We start from the raw sequence: 22,661 nt of genomic DNA, 5'->3' as shown, positions 1-22,661 counted from the left end.
CTGTAGCAAGATTTTTCTAGATATGTCTCCCCACACAAGGGAAACAAAACCTAAAATAAACTATTGGGACTATATCAAAATAAAAGGTTTTTGCATAGTAAAGGAAACTATTAATGAAACAAGAAAACCTGCTGAATGGGAGAAAGTATTTGCAAATGATATATCTGATAAGGGTTAATATCCAAAAAATATAAGGAACTTATATAACTCAACACCAAAAACCCCCAAATAATCTGCCTTAAAAATGGGCAGCAGACCAGGGCACCTGGGTGGCTCAGTCGGTAAGCATCTGCCTTCAGCTCAGATCATGACCCCAGGGTACTGGGATTGAGCCCCGTGTCCGGCTCCCTGCTCAGTGGGAAGCCTGCTTCTCCCACTCCCACTCCCCCTGCTTGTGTTCCCTCTCTTGCTCTGTCAAATAAATAAATAAAATCTTTAAAAAAAAATGGGCAGAGGACCTGAACATTTTCCAAAGAAGACATATGGATGGCCAACAGACACATGAAAACATGCTCAACATCGCTCATCAGGGACACGCAAATCAAAACCACAATGAGATATCACCTTACACTGGTTAGAATGGCAAAAATAAAAATGGCAAAAAATAACAAATGTTGCAAGGATGTGGAAAAAAAGAAACTGTTGGTGGGAAGGAAAAATGGTACAGCCCTGGTAGAAAACAACATGGAGGTTCCTCAAAAAATTTAAAATAGAAATACTGTATGATCCAGTAATCTTACTGTTAGGTATTCACTGAAAGAAAGTGAAAACAGTAATTCAAAAAGATATATGCACCCCTATGTTTATTGCAGCATTATCTTTAATAGCCAAGATATGGAAGCAACCCAAATATCAACCCAAATGTCCATTCATAAATGAATGGATAAAGAAGAGGAGGTGTATACACATACACACACACACACACACACACACACACACACACACACACAAATACAGAGAGAAATATTATGCAGCCATAAAAAGGGATAAGATCATGCCATTTTGGACAACGTGGATAAACCTATAAGTGAAATAAGTTAGACTGAGAAAGACAAATACTGTATGATTCCACTTATAAGTGGAATCTTAAAAAACAAGCAAACAAAAAACAAAAACAAATGTATAAACAAAAAGCAGAATCAAACCTTTAAATACAGAGAACAAAACCAGAGGGCCAGCATGGTTGGGCAAAATGGGTGAAGGAGAGAGGGAGATACAGGCTTCCAAGTTATGGAATGAATAAGTCATGGGAATAAAGGGCACATCATAAGTAATGCAGTTAATGATATTGTAATAGTGATAGAACAGATGGTAACTACACTGGTGGTGAACATAGGGTAAATTATAAACTTGTCAAATCACTAAGTTGCACACCTGAAACTAATGTAACATTATGTGTCAAATATACTCAAATTTTAAAAAAATTAACATTAAGTTCAGCAAGGTTGCTGCATATGGATAACATCAGATATTAATACTGTTCCAATAGTCCAGGAATTACTAAATAGGAATTGTAACAAAAAACTATTACTGTAAAAGCAATGAATAAAGGGAAATTCATTGCATTGAATGCATATATTAGAAAAGAAGAAAAATCTAAAATCAGTTATCGAAGTTTCTACCTAGGAAACTAGAAAAAGAAGAGTCAATCAAATCTAAAGTAGGTAGATAAAATGACATAATAAAATTAGAGCAGAAATAAATGAAATTGAAAACAGAAACTCAGAAGACAATATCAGCAAAACCAAAAGGATGATTCTTTGAAAAGATCAATGAAATCAATAAGCCTTTAGTCATGTCACCAAGGGGGGGATAAAAAGAAGATACTAATTACTTATAATACCAGAAATGAAAGGGGAGACATCACTATAAACTTTATGGACATTAAAAGGATAATAAAGGAGTTCTATGAACAACTTTATGCTTGCAAATCTGATAACCTAAATAAAATGGACCAAATACTTGAAAGACACAATCTGCCAAATCCCCCTAAGAATTAATAGACAATATGAACAGGACTATATCTACTATAGAAATTGAACCAATAATCAATAGCCTTCTAAAACAGAAAGCTCCAGGCCCAGAAAGATTCACTGGTGAATTTTACCCAGCAGTTAATGAAGAAATTATACCAATTCTCTATAATCTCTTTTGAAAGACAGAAGCAGAGGGGAAATTTCCTAAATCGTTTCTATGAGGCCAGCATTACCCTAATACCAAAACCAGACACACACACACACACACACACCTACAAATCAATATCGCTCATGAACACAGGTGTAAAAATCCTCAACAAAATATTAGCAAATCATATTCAACAATATATAGAATTAGACACCATGACCAAGTGGAATTTATCCTAGGCATGCAAGGCTAATTAAACATTAGAAAATAAATGAACATAATCCAACACATCAACAGGCTCAAGAAGAAAAATCACATGCTCACATCAATAGATGTAGAAAAAGCATTTGACCAAAATCCAACAACCATTCATGATAAAAACTCAGTAAATGCAAAAGAGAGACAAATTTCTCAACTTGATAAAGAACCTCTACAAAAACATACAGTTAACATCATACTTAATGATGATAAATTCAAAGCTTCCCACTAAGATCAGGTACAAAACAAGAATGTCCCCTCTCACCATTACTTTTCATTATTGTACTGGGAGTCCTACTAAATATAGTAGGACAAGAAAAACAAGTAAAGGTACACAGACTGGGAAGGAAAAAAATAAAACTGTCTTTGCTCCCAGAAGATATGGTCATCTATATAGAAAATCCAAAAGAATTGACAAAGGAACTCCTGAAACTAATAAATGGTTATACCAGGGTTGTAAGATGCAAGGTTAATATACAAAAGTCAACTGCTTTTCTACATGCTAGCTATGAACAAATGAAATTGAAAAAGCATTTACTTTATCATAACCCCCAAAATGAAATACTTAGGTATAAATCTAATAAAATATGTACAAGGTCTACATGAGAAAAACTACAAAACTCTGATGAAAGAAATCAAAGAAAAACTAGATAAATGGAGATACATTTCATGTTCATGGATAGGAAGAACTATCAAGATGTCAGTTCTACTCAACTCAATCATAGATTCAGTGCAATCTCAGCCAAAATCCCAGGAAATTATTTTGTGGATATTGACAAAATGATTTCTAAGCTGACAAACTGGAGAGGCAAAGGACCCAGAATAGCCAACACAATACTGAAAAAGAACAAAGTTAAAGGATCGACACTACCAAACTTCAAGACATACTGTAAAGCCACATTAATCAAGACTGTAACAGTGGTGAAAAAATGGACAAATAGATCAATGCAATAGAATATATAGCCCAGAAACAGACCTACATAAATATAGTTAATTGATCTTCAACAAAGGAGCAAGCATAATAAGATAGAGCAAACATAATCTTTTCAACAAATGGTGCCAGAACAAATGGACATTCACATGCAAAAAAATGAATTTAGACACAGACCTGACACTCTTCACAAAAATAAAGGCAAAAGAGATCACAGACCTAAATGTACAATGCAAAACTATAACACTCCTAGATGATAACTTAGGAGAAAACCTAGATGACCTTAGGTTTAGTAATGACTTTTTAGATGCAATACCAAAAGCATAATCTGTGATGAAAGAAAGAAAGAAAGAAAGAAAGAAAGAAAGAAAGAAAGAAAGAAAGGAAGGAAGGAAGGAAGGAAGGAAGGAAGGAAGGAAGGAAAGAAAGAAAGAAAGAAAGAAAGAAAGAAAGAAAGAAAGAAAGAAAGAAAGAAAGAAAGAAAGAAAGAAAGAAAGAAAAAAGGATAAGCTGGATTTCCTTAGAATTAAAAATTTCTTCTCTGTGACAATACTGTCAAAAGGATGAAAAGAAAGCCATTGGCTGAGAAAATATTTGCAAAAGTCATTTGTATAAAAAATATACAAAGAACACATAAAACTCAACAATAAGAACACTAGCAATGAGATTTAAAAATAGGTCAAATAACTTAACAGATATGTCACCAAAAAAGATATGCAGATAAGCATATGAAAAGATGTTTAACATCATATGACATGAGGGAACTGCAAATTGAAATGTCAATGAGACACCACTACATACTTACTCGAATGGCCAAAATACTAAATGCTGGTGAGGGCATGGAGCAAAAAGAACACTCATTCATTGCTAATGGGAATGCAAAATGGTACAAACACTTTGGGAAACCATTTGGCAGTTTCTGACAAAACCAAACATATTTTTCCCATATGATCCAGCAGTTATGCTCCTTGTATTTACCCAAATGAGCTGAAAATGAAAATATGTCCACACAAAAATCTGAACAGGGATTTTATAGCAGCTTTATTCATAATCACCAACACTTTGAAACAATCAAGATGTCCTTCAGTGGAGAAATGGATAAGTAAATGAAGGCCTATCCAGAAAATGGATTATCATCTGGCACTAAAAAGAAATGAGCTATCCAGCTATGAAAAGACACAGAGGAAGCCCAAATGTATATTACTAAGTGAAAGAAGCCAATCTGAAAAGGCTACATACTGTATGATTCCAACTACATGACATTCTGAAAAAGGTAAAACTATGGAGACATTAAAAACATCAGTGGATGCCAGCAGTAGGGGAAAGGTTGGATGAATAGGCAGAGTAGAGGGATTTTTAGGGCAGGGAAAGTAGTTAGCATGATACTGTAGTAGTGGATACATACAACTTATATATTTGTTCAATCCCACAGAATATACAACACAAAGAGTGAACCTCACTATTAACTATGGACTCTGAATGACAATAATGTTATTGTAGGTCCATCAGCTGTAATAAACGTCCCACTCTGGTGGGGATGTTGATAATGAGAGAGGCTTTGCATTTGTGGGAGTAGGGTGTATATGAAAAATCTCTGTAACTTCCGCTCAATTTTGCTGTGAACCTAAAACTATTCTAAAAAACAAAGTTTTTATGAAATGTATATGAAGTTGATTAAATTCTAAAATGTGAAAAGCAAAACTTTTCAATATTTATAAGTATATATAGAAAAGTATTTGAAAGAGAATATTTGGAAATATTAGAAGGTTATGATATAGAAAACACTTTTTAAAAATATTCCTGGCAGCTCTGTTGTTGTTGGAGAAAGACTTTGTTATGAAAAAATACTTGGGAAAAAATGGAGTGTCCGGTATGTGGACATGAGATAATAATGCTAAATGATGTCAGAGGATAAATGAAATTGTTCTGCAAAAAAGAAGAAATGAGAGCTAGAGACAAAGGTGGGAGTGGGTTCAGAATCCTAGAAGGAAAGAATGTGGAGAAGGCAAAAGGAGTATATTAAGATTATGGTCAGGAAACCCACTTTTCTGAAAAACTATGGATTGCAAATAACTAGAGCAAACCTAGTGATGTTTGGAATAAAGGTTTGCAGTGGAAGTGACAGCATTTTAAGATATTTTATTGTATCTAATTCAACAAATAACTTCCATCCTTAGAATGGTCTGGAAGAGTTACTGTGAATTTATTCTCAGGATCCTTTGTCACTTCCTGTGAAACATTAGTACTCTCTATTGAATATAGACTCTCTCAAGTTGCATCAGGACCTGGGGCACCAAGAAAAGCTTTGGACCATATTGTAAGTCTCTTTGGTTCTAAAATATTTTTATACTATAATCTAGAGTGAGCAATAATTAAAGTATCACTTGATATATAAAGTATCACTTGATATATAAAGTATCACTTGATATATATATATATAATTTCTATCTGCTCATTTCTTCTTTCTGTGTGATTTACTCTTCCAATTTGTAACAGCTACCTCTTCATACTGGTTTCCTCCTGTGATTCAGTGTTTCCCTCTTACCTTGATTCATTTTACTTTCATTTGGTTTAGGGCTGGAGATAGGACAGGCATCAAGGAATACATCAACTATCAAGGGACTCTAGGGAATTTACATAAGGGAGTGATATGATCAGATATTTTAGAAAGTTGCTACACAAAGTATGGCCCATTGACTTAACAGCATCATATCATATGAGAGCCTGTAGGAAGGCAGTCTTATTCCCCTTCCTAAAGAATGAGCATCTGCATTTTTACAAGATGGCCCAGTTATTTGTACACACATTAACATTTGATTAGCACTGACCTAAGTAATCCCATTTTGGTAGGATGATGACAGACGGATTTGGATTTGAGAAGAAAACCCTAAAGGTAAAAGGTTACCTATTCATTCTTTTCATTCTTTCTGTGATATTCAGGGTAAGAACTGAAATATACAGTATGAACTAAAAAAGTCATTGTTGCAGAGTTGAAAAATATTTCTTCACTTTTCTGAAAGTTTAAGTGAGCTGAACCTGGAACCATTAGAGATTTTACTATATATAGTAAAGCATATGTTTGAGTCTCAACAGGTAATAAGGACCCCAGAGACTACCATTCTGTTTGCTTCAACAAAGAACTAAAGCCTTGCAGTTTATCAATTCAGGAAGCTCTACCTGTGATTACACTCTCTAAAGTACTTCCAAAACAGTAACTAAAATCACTTTCAAGTGCCAAGAGGAAGTCTATAGTCAACAGCTACCCAAAGACACGCGAGAGTAGAATTTTTCTTGCTTGCCTTGCTCTACTATTCTCGTTAATAGGATTTCTTTCTCTTCTGTGTAGACCTCTGGGCAGAAACTCCTTTTATGGTTTCACTTCTTAAATCATTACAATAAATTTTTGTAGAGCGCATTTGAATTCTTCCAAATTTTGAATCACAGGGCTGTGTGGATATAGGACTCTTCTTGTAAAAACACTTCCTAAATACTTCTAACTGAAAATCCTAAAGCACCTCACCCGCTCCTCCAAGAAAATCTCTCGCTCTGACTGGAAACTGAATTGTGTGAATCATATAGTAGTGAACACCTGGGGCAGGAAATTTATTGTGGGTTGCTCGGAGAGAGCAAATTACCTCTACTGTAACATAAGACCTCACAAATTGTGTCTCAACAAGAATTTACAGATAGAGTCTGATCCTAGCAGGCAAGAGAATGCAGTGAGGATGTCATTTAGTCATTCCTAGAAGATCTTGTACATAAAAGTAAGACCAGGCATCTGCAATACCTACCAATTTCAAAACTACCATCAATAACTCCCACCAGCGAAGAAGGGATATCAAACCTTCTCTCTATCTGAGTAATGGTGCTCTTCAGGTAGCCTTCTGCCAATGCTTTGGCAAAGTAGACGAAAGACAAGGCACCCAAAAATACCTGGAAAATAGGACAAGTCACACTTAGTCTGATTCTAGCTTGACACACATGTGGAAACTTAACTAAATAAATAGACAAACAAAAATGCAAACCAAAGAACAATGTAACAAGCTTGTTATCACTGAAGATTTCTCTCAAGCATGGGTACAGGCTTTCTTCAGCCTCAAGCTCAGGTAGATTCCTAAAAATACAAATTCTGAAACAGATTTCATTCAGAATGTGTGTCAAATTCTGTTCTTTTCCTTCTTTTCCCTTCCCTCAAAGGACGTTTGAAGGAGTCTTGGCTTTGGAAGGACAATCCACTGTATGGTAAAGCAGAGTTGAAGGAGCCATTCCCACGTAAGAAAATAAAACAAGAACCATAATTCAAACATTTAATATCTTATCACAAGTCTCGTACTCATGACTGTGGGTTTCACAGTGTTGATGCATGCACCAGCAGGGGGCACGATAGACCAATGGGGTACTACTATCCTCATGTTTAAGTTCATATTCAAGTTAAATTCACACATTTGAATGTGGATTTTTTTAAATAGCTGGCTTCTGTATTTTGCTAGACCTGAGTCTGTGATGGAGCATCCACAGAGGAGGTGAGCATTTATACGAAAAGACACATATATTTGCTGAGTGAATGTTTGGTACAAGGAAAGAACAGGAACTTGGGAGTCACAGCGAGCACCATTGAAAAAGCTCCCCTGCCCCTTATTGTGTCACAAGGAAAGTCAAAATTTTCATTTATAAAATGGGAATAACATGGATGTTTTATAGATTAAATATTATAACTATAATTAGCATAATATCTGGTACATGGTAGAAATTGAATAAATGTTAGTTTCTTTTCTCTCTTAGTTTAGGAGGGGCATTCAAATGAACCCAGAAAGTAATATTTAGTAATTTAACCTACAGGGCAGGGAGAGATGGCTTTCACCGCCTGGTAAATTGTAGTTTTAATAAATTGCATCTAAGTTCACTTTTTAAAAACGGAAAAAAATTCTTGCTTCTAGCTACATATGGGAAATATGTAATTGTACAGAAATGTGAATTGTGAAATTGCATAGCACACATCTGGATGGAGAGTCAACAACATAGCCCCCACCTAATTGTTTTTTTTTTCCCCTCCCACCTAATTCTTTGTGACTCTTTCATTCACTACTTGTGGTTTTTTGTTTACAAACAAAATTGTTTGTTACCTTTAGTTCACCACAGCATCGTTGCTCCTCCTTTGAAGAAGAGTATTCAGTTTTAAAGGAAGGTTGCCCAACAGGTTGCGTTGAACTTTTGCAAAATAACTGGATATTTTCATTGGATGAAGTGTCCATTATGAAAATATTCTTTGATCCTGTCGAAGTTGATTTCAAAAGTAAAAAACAAAGAAAAAAAAACACCACAAAAATTAATTCAAATCCACCGTTTATTAAATAATGTTTTTATTTCACAGATCACAATGCTGGAGACATGATTGGAAGTGAAGCTACCTTATTTTACCACAGAAAGTTGGCAAAGTTTTTCAATTAAAATTGACCAGTATATTTGATTAATCCAGCTATTGGGACTCTCTAGCCAACATTCTTTCCCAATCTCTTCAGTTTAAGCCTCATTATGACAAAGAATAAATTTAAATGTTGCCTTTGGAATAAATAATGAGGCAGAATTTTGCTAACTTTGTGGTCTTGCCAGCTTAAACTAGAAGCAAGGAGGAAAGGAAGAGGAATTCAACCATTGGAATATTGATTCCCGAAAATTAAGCCATTAAAGCGTTTAAATCTGTCTTAACAGAATGGGTACAAAAGATTGATGCCCACTGTAGATCTCTGTAGCACACTGTAATTCCTATAGGTTTGTAGCATCCAAAGAAAGGTATAAAATATGGCAAAAAGGAGGAGGACCAATTTATGTATCATTTTAGTTTGACAGATAAGGAAGCAGCACAATTCGTGCCTCAGGCTTACATTTAATTCGGGCAAACATTACTTTAGCCTGCCTTGAAGTAAGAAAGATGGCCTCCCCTCCTATGTATGTTTAATTTCCCATCTCCCCATCCTTACCAAGCCCTAGACAGATCCACATACTCTGAACCTATTTTCTCTCTATTCATATCAGTATTTACATGTCCCGTGCCTGACTCCCTTAGGATTTTGCATAGCTCAATGTCTGCCTGAAAAAGTAACCTAAGTGAAGAGATTAGAAAACAAAATAACTTCTGGGTCACCTTAATGTTTATCAGATGATGCATTTGCATGTTAAATCTATATCATCACACTAATTAAAGGAACAACATTACGAGCGAAATTTAATGTACTGTGGTAGAAACTTAACGCTTATTCTGCTTATGTGTATATTACCTTAACTTTATGTAATTCTTATTCTGTTTATTAAACCTCATCCCTCCCAGTTTGAATTCACAGATAATTTCTCAAAAGTGAAAAATCAATTTTATTTTGAAATATAGAATTAAATATCAAAAGAAAGACGTGAACAATTACAAGTAGAGGGGATTCCTCCAGAGGGTAGCAAATGAGTTGAGAAGGGTATAGCAAGGGCCTATTAAAAAAAAAAAAAGATTTTTAGATTATTTGATTTTTAGATTATTTGACGCATAAGTTTAACTTTTAAAAAATAGGCAAAGGAAAGTTGAATGAAACAGAAAAAGTTAAAAACCAAAGAACTAAAGTAAACAAAGAACAGAAAACACTAAGCAAGATCAAAAGACACAAGAATACAACATTAGTGAGCTCTAAACATAGATGTTTAAAAGTATAAAACATAGAAATTATGCACAATATATAGAAATAACTTTAAAGTCTTGACCAAATAGATAATTTTCTAGCAAATATTAATTATCTGTGTTAATACAGACCAGAAGAGAAAAATAGCCAAGGAAGACATTAACAAAAATACTCTAAAACTATCCCCTAAATAAAACTATAAAGGATAGATGATGTAACAGGAGTGTTTTATCAAGGGATATCCTCTAAGGTGAAAATAATAGGTAACTGAAACAGATAAGAATCTCTATTCATTTTAAAAAGTCACAATTATTTTGATAACAAAATCTCATTAAGATAGTACAAGAAAAAAAACAGATGAAATTTAGAGATGCTAAAATTTTAAACAAATACTAGCAAATCCAAATGAATTTATATTCTTTAATTATGATCTAGTTTAAAATGTAACAATTGATATTAGGAACTTTATTCACCTAAATGATCACATTAAAAATTCAACATGTTATATAGGTCTATCAAAACATTGCATTGTATGCCATGAATTTATAGAATTTTTATTTGTCAATCACATCTCAGTAAGGCTGGGAAAAAAGAGGAATTTGAAGTAAAAAATAATAAAATCTCACTAGATGCAAAACATCAGGTGAAAAAATTCAGCATCTATTCTTGATTTTTAAAAAACAAATTCTAAGAAACTAAGGACATAGAAATTCTTCTTTACCATCTGTCTGATACCAATGGCTAACTTCGTACATTCACGGAGTCCAGAACAATGTTTTGTCAGAAAAATGAAAAGGGAGTTCAGGAGACACTGGGTTATGCAATGTTAAATAGGTTTCTCACTAAAAGACTACTGAGTACCTTTAATTAAACTGCTAGAGACCCACTGCTAATAATAATAATAATAATAAATAATAATAAAAAGTCAAAACTAAATGACCTAAATATCCAACAAATTATGGTTTATTCATGCAATGAAATCTTTTGAAGCCATTAGAAATTATTGTACAGAGTAAATATAGCTATACAGAATATTTTTATTATAGAGCTATTATAGAGCTGATTTTTTAAAATGCATGGTATAAAACTATATATATATATATATATATATATATATATATATATATATATATATCCAGTATTCTATTTTACAAAGGAAGCACATATTTTCACATGTGTATATTCATAGAAACAAAGTTTCAGAAAGTCTTTACAGAACAGGTTAACACATTATTTCTGGTCAGTGACAATGCAGATAATTTCTTCAAAAATGTTCTGTGTGTCTCTATTTTCTAACTTTTCTATAATGAACGTATAAAAATAATTTAAATATTAAAGGTATAAACATATCACCAAGCAAGAAATACATACCAGACAAATTTTAAATATCACTCAACTTGGCCTGCTGTTTCAGGGGTTCAGTATATTATTTCAGGCCAGTCATAATAAAGCCAGCGGACAGGAACATGCAAATTAATTCTTTAATAATTAAATATACTAGCACTACACTAAATATATCTTTAAAAGATTCAAAGGGTGACATCCAGAATGCCAATGCTAAAGAGAGAAACAATCATGTTGAAAATAATATTAAAAACTTGAGACACCAAAACACATTGTCTTCTTACACTTGGAGGTGTTGACACAAAAATCACTCTACCTAGAATCCAGAAGTGATAACAAAAACAAGAGAACTATCATCATCCTAGTTGATGTTGTGTTAGGGCAAAATAGTACTCAGCTTAAAACACTGACACTGCATATTTTTACTGAAAATATAATTTCACCTTGATGGCTAATTTGCATGTCATCTCAAGGATAATATGTTTCAAGGAGGCTCTGTTTATGAGCATTGAGCTTTTCATCCCTCTGTGAAAGGAAGAGGAAGGGGAGCTCAAGGACCTGAATGGAAAGATCCTCCAGATTCTCTCTCTCTCTCCCCATTCATTTGCAGTCGCAGAACTAGAGCAAGAGTACACAGTTATTGAGAAGGATTTGCATTTGCAAATCCTTAATTGTTCTCCCACCACTTGAACGGATTCCACCAGGAAAAGAGTTATGGCAAAGTTTTCATCCAACAGCCTGGGTTGGAGCATATCTTATTTTGGAAGCCAAAGAAAAAGAAGCCAAACAGTTTTTCTCTATTTCACTTTAAAAAAAAAAATTGAATTCTCTGTTCATATGGGTTTGAAAACCAATCTCCCAGTCTTTAAAGAGCACAGACAGCCTAGGAAGGTTGTAACCAGATCGTGCAGATGCCCTGAACCTCTGTGCCCTGATCGTGTGACATAGATTCCATCCATAGTCAAACCCCAAAGGCTGCCAGAGAGAAGTCAGAAAGCAGCCACCCCATCACCTTCTTCTCTTAGTCATCCCATACGAGGAAAACCTCTGCACTGGCTTGTCTTCTGGGCACCAAGTAATCTCATGGTACTTGCTAAGAAGGAGTGTGTGTTGTTCAGAAAGCTCATTCTGCCCCCCACCTTCCAACAAAAGTAACTATTTGCATCAGATTCAGATTGAATAAGTACTATTTATGTGCCAGATGAATGATACACTTTTTGCTAATCCTTAAAACATCTCAACAAGGTTAACATCCAAATTCCCATTTTATAGAAAATGATACAACTCAGCGCAGTTAAGTGACTGGGCAAGAACTACCCAACTAATAAGTTATCAGAGTCCAAATTTGAACCCAGATCTGAGTTGATCTCACTTTACCCAGTGTCCTTTTGCTATTTCTATTAACCTAACAAGGGCCCCAACAACTTTGATGGTGGGTTTGGATAAGACGCATGTCGTGCAGAACTGAAGGGCTGATTAGCCTCTCTCCTATGAGACTCGGATGTGATCATCACAGAATAGGAAAGCAGAGAACTAAATCTTACCTGGAGGTGGAGATCAAAGACAGCCAGTTCCTCTCAATGTGCTCAGCGAGAGGCTGGACCCCACTTCACGGACTGAGAGAGGAAACTGGGGTGAATTCTACAGCAGCTCTGAGAAGTTTTGCCAGGTGGGGAGAGTCTGGATGGACACAGACAGAGCAAATTAGGGGAAAGAAAAGATGAAGGGCATGGTCTCACCCCTGGGCAATTTCGACTCTTTCCTCTTTCCTCCTGGCCTCTTTTCTCTGGCAGTCTGCAAGAACAGACCACGCTGGCAAAGCCACTGACGTGCATCTAGCTCCCGGGGCACAGAAAGAGCTGAAGCTTTTGAGCCATTTCTTTGCAACTTGCTGCAAGTTTAAGGCCACACGTGATAAAGCTTTCTGTATGAGAGAGTGAAAAGAGAAAAGACCACTTGTGATCTTACTTGCTGATTCCCAGAAACACAACTCTGCAGGGGGTAGAGGGGAAGGGAACAGAAGCAGGAGGAGGGGCGGAAGTTTGTAACAAAGATCCCTCCTTCTCCTTCCAAGAAGTTTTTAAGCCAGCCACTCCTTGAGGACATCACTGGGATCCTTCTGTTAAAAAAAAAAAAAAAAAAAAAAAAAAAAAAAAAGGCTCAGTCTGCATGGTTTCTTTTCCCGTTGGGATTCTAGAATCTTAGGGACCGCATACCAGGTCAGGATCAAGGCGCTGCAGAGTTCTCTCTAGAAAGGGTTAGTTCTCAGACACATGATCAGTTGCTCACATCCAATTATAAGGGTCTAATAGAAAAAAAGAAAAACACTGCATTTTTGGCATACAATTGTTTATTCTATCTAAATTCCAAGGAGAGAGAACTCCTTGCACTGAAAAATTCTACAATAAATTCTTTTTCCAAGAGTACCATTTTAGGAGATTCTGAGCAGTATTAGCTTGCATTTGATTTATAGTAATACATGAATTTCATACTGGTATTACCCAAGATCCACCATACTCTTAAATGGCTGCGACTCTGGCCTGGTCACTAAACTTTATTGAATCTCAACTTCCTCGCCGTAAAGCAGAATTTTTATTAAAAACAAAACAAAATACATTCATGGGGTTGTTTTAAGGATTTAATGATATGATGTACTCAAAATATGTTTCAAATAACAAAGCACTAAATGACTGGAAAGCATCATCATTATATGTATAATTTCAGTTCACACAATGGTAAGGATCATTAACCAATAATCAAATATGATTATAAGCACATTTTACTACTAAAGGAAAAAAAGGATACAAGGAAAATAAAGAAAATAATAAATCTTACAATGAAGCAGTGGTGCATTCAGACTCTGAAAGACCAAATATTTTATTTTAGCAATCAAACCAACCTTTGCTAGTGAGCAAGTATCACAATAGGTCTTACACTTTTCAATGCGTCTAACAGGTGGCAGATGGTACATTTAGGGGGAAACAGTGTTTACTATCCTCACCGAGAAATGCAATTGTCCCCTGAGAGTGTGATTTAGCCTACCCCCAATTTGCTCAAGTTCACTCTCTACCATGGTTCCTCTTTTGACCTCTTGAGTCCACAGTTCATGTTACAGTTTTGAATGTACATAATACTTAACTATAGATAATATTCAGAGCTTCTCATGTATAAAGTCTTGCATTGAACTGTATCCTTCTTCCATACAGTAGACCAGGGGTCAGCAAACTTTTCCTGCAAAGGATCAAATAGTAAATATTTTAGGTTTTGCAGGCCATATAATCTCTATCAAAACCACTCAACTCTGCCACTGTGGTTGAAATTAACCATAAATGAATGAGTTCCCCAGGGCTGCAATAACCAAGTGCCACAACCTGGGTGGCTTAAAACAGCAGAACTTTATTATCTCAGTTCTGGAGGCTAGAAGTCCAAACTCAAGGTGTCAGCAGAGCCATGCTCCCTCTGCAACCTGCAGGGATCCTTCCTTACCTCTTCTACCTTCAGTGCTTGCTGACAATTGTGGGCATTGCTCGGCTTGTATATTTACTGCTTCAATCTCTGCCTCCTTTGTCACATGACCATCTTCTCTTGTATGTCTCTGCCTTCTCCTGTTCTTAAAATTAGTGAATTAGGACCTATTCCAGTGACCTCATCTTAACTTGATCCCATCTGCAATGATCCTGTTTCCAAATAAGATCACATTCACTGATATAGGGGGCCAGGATTTCAACATATTTTTCTGGGCAGGGGGAGGAGGCACAATTTAACCCATAACATTCATATTGTCATTTATTTCCCTCCTTACCTGAGTTGAGCTGCCCGCAGTTACTTTAATCTCGCACTTCCATAGCACATTGGTGCACTCCTGTGTCCATTGGTCAATTTGTGGTTCTTCTTGGCAAACCACAGCTGGGTTAAATTCAACTTCCCGTCTACTCTGTGTTTACATTCACACTATTTTAAATAGTTGAAGAAAAACTCATTAACATGCCCTCAGGGCTCGTCTTAAATTTATGACCACTAACCTCATTGGGTCTTAGAGGCATTGTTAAACATACCTTTTAATAACCTAATCACTTTTCCTTTCTCCTGAATGACTTCTCCCAAACTTATTTTTTCCCCCAACTTTCATTATCAGCTGATGACCTTGCTTAGGGAACTCACTGATGAAATTTTTGAAATCGGGAGAGAACTATTGTCTGCTGCCCTCACCACATTTACTCCCCACCTGCATGTGCATCCATATTATTTGTCTTCTTTCTATTCCTATGGATGTATGGTCCATGTCTCTAAAATGAGGCTTTCATCTATACTCCTTAGCTAAAACTCCTCTTCTCTATTTCTTATCCCACCAGTTCTGTTTTTTGCTTCCGCCACTCCACCACAACTACTTTCATCAATAACATCAAAGACCTTCACATTAGTAATTCCAGTGATAAATTTCCAGGCTTCATTTTAATTGAGTAGCAGAATTGTGTACCACCGATTGTGCCCTTTTCTTTGATCCATTTTTTTTCACCCAGTTTTTAGAACCCCACACTCCCTTAGTTTTCCTCCTGCCTCAGTGGTCATTTTCTGTTAGTATTCATTGCCACAGCACTGTACAGTTCAGTCCTTAGAATATCTTCTTTGCTCTATCTACACTTACTCCCTTATGACCCCATCCAGGCTCGTCACTTAAAGTATCATCTGTAATTTAAGATGAATGAGGTTAAGAAAAACGTTGTAGTCCCGTATGGGAACTAGGAGCTTTCAGTCTGAATAATACATATCCCAGATTTCTGCACTGAAAAGGTCTAGAAACTCATTGCTGGTGGGAATGGAAAATGGTACACATACTTTGGAAGAGGATTTGGTGGTTTCTTATAAAACTAAGTGTATTCTTCTCATATGATCCAGCAATCACACTTCTTAGTATTTACCCAAAGAAGTTGAAAACTTATGTCTACTCAAAAACCTCCACACAGATGTTTATAGCAGCTTTATTAATAAATGCTGAAACTTGGAAGCAATCATGACATCCTTCAGCAGGTAAATAAATAAATAAACAAACGATGGTCCATCCAGACAGTGGAATATAATTCCATACTAAAAAGAAATGAACTACCCAGCCATGAAAAGACATGACGGAAATTTACGTATTATTTTTTAAAAGATTTGTTTATTTATTTTAGAGAGACACAGAGAGAGAGAGCGCAAGTGGGTGGGGCAGAGGGAGAGGGAGAGAGAATCTCAAGCTGACTCCTCACTGAGCACAGAGCCTTACGCAGGGCTAGATCCCTGTACCCTGAGATCATGACCTAAGCTGAAACCAAGAGTCAGATGCTTAACCAATTGTGCCACCCAGGCACCCTGACATGGAGGAACTTTAAATGCAAATTACTAAGTGAGAGAAACTAATCTGAAAATGTTACATACTGTATGATTTCAGCTCTAGGACATTCTGGAGAAGATAAAACTATGGAGACAGTGAAAGTCCAGTGGTGGTCAAAGGTTAGGGCTGGAGGTGATGAATAGACAGAGCACAGAAGATTTTTTAAGGCAGTGAAAATACCCTATATGATACCATAATGATGAATACATGTCATTAGACATTCGTCCAAACCCTCAGAATGTACACCACCAAGAATAAATCCTAAAGTAAATAATGGACTTTGGGTGATTTATCATGTGTTCATAAATAGTTCATTAATGATACCAACTGTACCATTCTGATAGGGGTATTGATAATGGGGGAGGTTGAGTGTTTGGGAGCAGGGGGTATACAGAAATCTCTATACCTTCCCCTCAATTTCATTGTAGGCATGAGCTTCCATTATGTAGAATAACTGTGTGGCCTATATGCCTTCTTTATCTTCACCATGTTCTTTATCCAATTCAGAATTTGTAGAAGACAGAATTATAGCCTCCAAAGATGTCCACCCCATTATCCCTGGAAAATTGTAAATATGTTGTTACATGGCAAAAGAGACTTTTCAAATGTAATTCAAGGTCTTAAAGTAGGGAGATCATCTTGGATTCTTTGGGCCCAATATAATCACGTGAGCCCTTAAGAGCAGAGACCGTTCTCTAGCTGGAGACAGAAAGGATGCAGCAGAAGTGAGAAAGTCTTAAAGCGTAAGAAGGAATCATGTGACATTACTGGTTTGGAGATGGGGCTGTGAGAGAAGCAATGCTTGGAAAAAGGAAACAACCTGAAGCAGCGGAGAGAGGTTCCCAAGGCTCAGCCTGCAAGGAATGGGGGGAACTGCATTCTGCCAACAACCTAACTGAGTTCAGAAGTGGATTCTAGAGACTTCAGGGAAGAGCCCAGGCTGGCAAACACTTGTTTTCAATCTCTTGAGAGACCAGAAGCAGAGTCCAGCCAAGTCCATCTGGACTTCCAACTGACCGAGCTGTGAGCTGGAAGTTTGCACTGTTTGAAGTCACCAAGTTTGTGGTAATTTATTACAGCAGAAATAGAAAACGAATACATAATCATTAACTACTTTGGAGTCTCTGAAGATCAGACCTTCTACGAATTCACCTTTGGCATCTGGCAGTGAAAAGTCAGTGAAATTGACAATAGAGCAAGGAGCCATTGTACCTCCTGCGTGCTGACAACGAAGTATGAAGCGATATGCACGCGCACGTGCACACACACACACAGACACACACCCGTCCAGCCCTGACTGGTACCAAGAGGCCAAAAGATCCTAGACAGCATGGGCAGCTGGACAACTCTTCAGATCTGACAGATTTCAGCAGAAGTGGGTGTTGGGCCCCTTTCTTAAGCCAGCAATCATGTCAGAAAGAATGACCAGGCCATGAAGTAGCTTCAGGATTAAAGAAGCCTAAGTCTATCCTAACAAGCAGAAGATTTTCTAATTATTTAAGAACTGATTTTCTTTCTTTTTTCTTCTCATTGGTTAGGGTGTACCCACATCCCAAGCTCCACCCCAAGTGGTTCAGCAGGTAGAGGGGTTATCTGTAGAGCTGACCTAGGACACACTGAACTGATGTCCGAGACACTCTACTCCAGGCAGAGCCTGTGGCCACCCCTTTGCTCTGGCTTGGATCTCAGAATCCATTAGAAGATATATGCCATCACCTCTCTTACCCTAACATGTGAATTAACTTTTCCTTACCTAAAACATATTTGACAGCACCTAACTGTGGGAAGGAGATGAAGGTTCAGGTGGAAATAGCCAGATGTTGCCTCCCTTCCACTGAGAACCATCGCATCACTGTAAGAGGATAGCCCTGGGTGAGGGATGAGATTCACATCTTGAGAAGATACTGTCAGTCTTGCTCCTTTGTGCTGTGGTTGGAAAAGTATGTGTGTACACAAAGAAAGAAAGAAAATATAAGTATACAGTGTCTGTAAATACTCCACTGATATAATTTGCCCAAGACATAGAAATATAAATGATAGATGGTTAGTTATTTTGGTGGGGGATAGTCTTGGCCCAGAGTGAAGAAAGCTATGAATATACCAAACTCAGGAGCAGGGATTTTGTCTAATAGGTAATGGGAAAATTTATACGTATAGCTTAAAGAATTAATTCCTTGAGAACTTTGGGTAGAAATCACATTTTGCTTTGATCTCTGAGGACAGTATGTTTGAGTTAATTAAAACACTGAGTATCTTGGGGCGCCTGGGTGGCTCAGTCGTTAAGCGTCTGCCTTCGGCTCAGGGCGTGATCCCAGCGTTCTGGGATCGAGCCCCGCATCAGGCTCCTCCGCTGGGAGCCTGCTTCTTCCTCTCCCACTCCCCCTGCTTGTGTTCCCTCTCTCGCTGGCTGTCTCTCTCTCTCTGTCAAATAAATAAATAAATCTTTAAAAAAAAACACAAAAAACACTGAGTATCTTGAATCATTCAACGTCTTCAAAACCTTTCAAATACGTGGAACAAAAATAATCCTGAGTCTTTATAACCAAATATCCCATGTATTGGGGATCAAGAGACAAAGTTTATAGGATAAATTGTAGTATTTATAGGATAAAGGGCAGAACTGTCTATTTTCTAGGACTCTCAAGCTAAATGCCAGAAATCCAGGGATCTTGGTTATGGTGTTAACTATTTCATTAAATAACACAGCCTAGCTCAGAGAGATGAGTATCAATACACCTAAGAATTCATCGGTGACAGGGAAGGGAATGTGACCATGGGAACAGAAGTCTCGAGGAGTCCTTGGGAATTGTAGAGAGGCCAATGCATGGCTCAATACAGTGTACATAGTCCAGGCACAAGCCATTGCATTTGGAAATAAGAGGAAAAGGTGCCTTCAAAACTGGATAGAGGACTTGGATTGTACAAATAACTACATCAAACATAATACCACAGAATTATATTTATATTATACATTATTTTCACATTGTAACATCCACACTGATCACCTGTGACACAGTTCTAATGATTTTGAGTATATGTTTACTGTCATTTTTAATGTATATAATATATATGTAAATATATATATACATATATAAAATCTAGAAAATCAAGAGGCACTTCCAGTAATTCTGGCAAACAAGGAGGATTGTTGTAGTGTCTAAGCTAAAAAACAATAAAAAGTACAATTTATCTAATTTTTTTTTCTGTACAGATTTTACTTTTTACAAAATACTTATCAGCAATTAACTAAATCACTTAACAAATAATTATGATACAAAGATATGAAGTATTGCTACATATATTAAGTGCAAGGTACAGGTGAAAGGACAAGATGTATTTCAGTTGCAAAATGATCACTTAAGTCCAATGCTTCACTCTTGGGTTTCTAAAAGACGATAAATTTGGATAGTTATTAATAAACATATTCAGTTGAAAAGTGGTAAGAATTGCCTTGTTAAAAACTGTCATGTGCAAATGACATCCCCTATACTGTTACTTTGGTTGGTACTTCTTTGAAAATATTGCTTTTTAGGAATACCAAATTAAGTTAATACTTTCTGGTTTGCAAATACCCTACAAAGTCAAACATTTGGGACACACTAATTTAAACCTTCCAATGGCAGGTTTTTTTTTTTTGTTTTATGGGTTTTGGGTCAGGAAAAGGAAGAAATAATGACAATTAGAACAACTGTTTCATCAGGAATAAGAAACCCATTTTAACACCAAAAACCAAATCAAATTAACCAAATCAACCCAAACCAAAAATATTCTAGATTCAAATTAAAGTTCTTTCAGTTGCATATCCTAATAGCATTTTAGAAAGCCAGGGAGAATCTTATTTCCATTATTTTGCACTGAAAGTTCCAGAACATTTCTAAAAGCACCAATTTTCATTTTGTGATTTGCATGATAAAAATCTTCAGGAAGAAATATCAGGGGGTGGATGGGTTCATTAATACTTATTTCCAGTGCTCATCAACTAACAAACTGTCCTTGTTGGAACAAAACTTGTATGTATACTTCTGTGAGAATGTATCAAGAAGTAAAGTAACACTCATAAATGGAAAACAAAAACCAAACCAAACCACCAGTTAAGCAAATATAATATGGTGAAAATCCCATGCAAATATTTCACAGAGTATTAAAAAATAGTGATGTTTTTTTAAAAAAACCAATGAACAAATATATACTAAAAGTCAAGCCAAGAAACCCCACTAACAGGTAATATATAGATATGTTAGGGTTATTATTTAAAGATAGCAACACTGTAGTACTGGTTTATTGTTATAACTAGCTAAAACAAACCATGTGATAGGAGTTGCTTGAGCCATAAAAGAATCAGTTAACTTTTAAAATAAGGTTGATGGAAAATTCTAACAACCAACAAGTTACATATACAAATAAAACATCTTTAAACAATCACTTTTAATTTCACATTAAATCATCCAAATATTTTGCTATAATATAGGGAGTAAAATTACCAGTATATATAAAAAAAAAAATCCTTCCCTTCAAAAGGTACTCAAGCAGCAGTTTCCAAGCTCCAAGGGCTAATTCACATTCCAAAGCATGTGTAAGTGCTGACTGTAATAAAGGAAGTCAGGGTTGAAATATGGACCCATTAAGTCCCTTTACTCCAGAGTAACTAATAACTAAATTGGTTTGTCACAAAGATGGAGGGGTGTCCCAGGGTGATCCCTCACATTTTATGTAGTGTTCACTCCCAATCCATAGGTCCACTTTTTTTTTTTTTTTTTTTTTTTTTTTTTGCTTTTTAGTACCACGGGCTGCACAACCAAACCAGGCATAGTGAGTTAGAACTTGGGGTGAAAAGTGTTCTTTCTCCTTATTATGGCAGAGGAGAAATTCTGATTCCTTTTGCTTTACTATTTTGAGTTAAAGAAAGAAAACTGAAGAGGAGCTCCACTTTTCTCCTATGAGTTTGACTTTGTTTTTTTGTTTCAGGGTGCTTTTGTTTGTTTGTTTGTTTGTTTTTTTAAGAGGGAAGGGGCAATTTTCTGCTACAATTTGTTTCATCTGAAACAAGTACTTCTACTGACACTGAAATTTTAGTTAAAGCAGTAAGTTTTAAAATAGCTTTTTTTAAAAATTACTTTTCTATTAATGAATTCCAAATTCCAACCTACCATTTGATCAGTCTTGGTAGATGAAGTCGTGGGTGTGGTTTATGGCCTGGTCAGTGCTTCATCTGTGAAAGTCAAGATTAATAAGATACAATTTTTCTTAGTAATAAAGATAAGTATTTGGCATTTCAGTGTGTTACAATTTAGTAAAATATAATCTACATTCATAGACCCCTTATTTTAAAAACAACTTAATCCATGATAAATTGCTGGATAATAATACATTCCTTTTTCTTGGGAAAACCCAGAAGAACTCAGGCTATATTCTGCACACTCAATCTAATTAAACTATTGGGACTAAATTTATTTTTTATCTATTTCATGTATTTCTTGGACCCTCCATAAAGCATTTGCCTGAGGCATGACACACATTAGAAAAACAATTAAATACTTTCCAGTTTTCTGTTACACAATAGTAGTTCTGATTATATCAATATATTTAGCATCCCTATACCATGGAATGTCATTTTGTGAGTTTTGTTTTAGTCGAATAATGAAAAAAAACAATTTTTTAAACAGCTTTGGTTCAAAAACTAAATCAAATTTAAATATTTTTGATAGTACTCACATAGGATGATTTAATATTACTCTCTTTGAAGCATTTTTTGGTTGTTTGCATGATCAAAGAACCACTTCTTGATGTGAAGCAATGAGAAAACCTTTCTGAACAGGGACATGTTCAGTATTTCTTATCAAGAAGAAGGCGGTTTGGCTTCTCGTCTCTATTCCACCACTCCTCAGGGAAGCAGAAATCCATGAATACCAATGCCTGTCAAGGCAATCAACCTTAGAGGTATAATATGGAGAAGAACTACCTGCCCTTAGATAGT

At 36.0% G+C, this 22,661-nt stretch overlaps 2 protein-coding genes across 4 annotated transcripts in view; both read right to left on the bottom strand.

Annotated features, from left to right (window-relative positions):
* Positions 1–13,427, bottom strand: part of SLCO1C1 (solute carrier organic anion transporter family member 1C1) — a 59,715-nt gene extending 46,288 nt beyond the window's left edge. Inside the window, exons 1-3 of the mRNA XM_026502317.4 lie at positions 12,861–13,427; positions 8,437–8,585; positions 7,105–7,246 (exon numbers count right to left, since the gene is read on the bottom strand). Of these exons, the coding sequence (XP_026358102.1) occupies positions 7,105–7,246; positions 8,437–8,565 (271 nt within the window). The 5' untranslated portion in view covers positions 8,566–8,585; positions 12,861–13,427. The remainder of the gene's footprint in view (positions 1–7,104; positions 7,247–8,436; positions 8,586–12,860) is intronic.
* A 6,218-nt stretch (positions 13,428–19,645) lies between these two features.
* PDE3A (phosphodiesterase 3A) overlaps positions 19,646–22,661 on the bottom strand; it is a 315,351-nt gene continuing 312,335 nt past the window's right edge. For 2 of the 3 annotated variants that reach the window (XM_048216537.2, XM_057303282.1), the window contains one exon: positions 21,658–21,896. In XM_048216537.2, the coding sequence (XP_048072494.1) occupies positions 21,874–21,896 (23 nt within the window). In that variant the 3' untranslated portion in view covers positions 21,658–21,873. Of the gene's footprint in view, positions 20,073–21,657; positions 21,897–22,661 lie in introns of those variants that run through there. The other variant, XM_057303281.1, reaches the window with a different exon arrangement.

This window comes from Ursus arctos, unplaced genomic scaffold, assembly GCF_023065955.2.
Source record: "Ursus arctos isolate Adak ecotype North America unplaced genomic scaffold, UrsArc2.0 scaffold_26, whole genome shotgun sequence".
In the NCBI taxonomy this organism is placed as follows: Eukaryota; Metazoa; Chordata; class Mammalia; order Carnivora; family Ursidae; genus Ursus; species Ursus arctos.
This window is presented reverse-complemented; position numbering and strand designations above follow the sequence as displayed.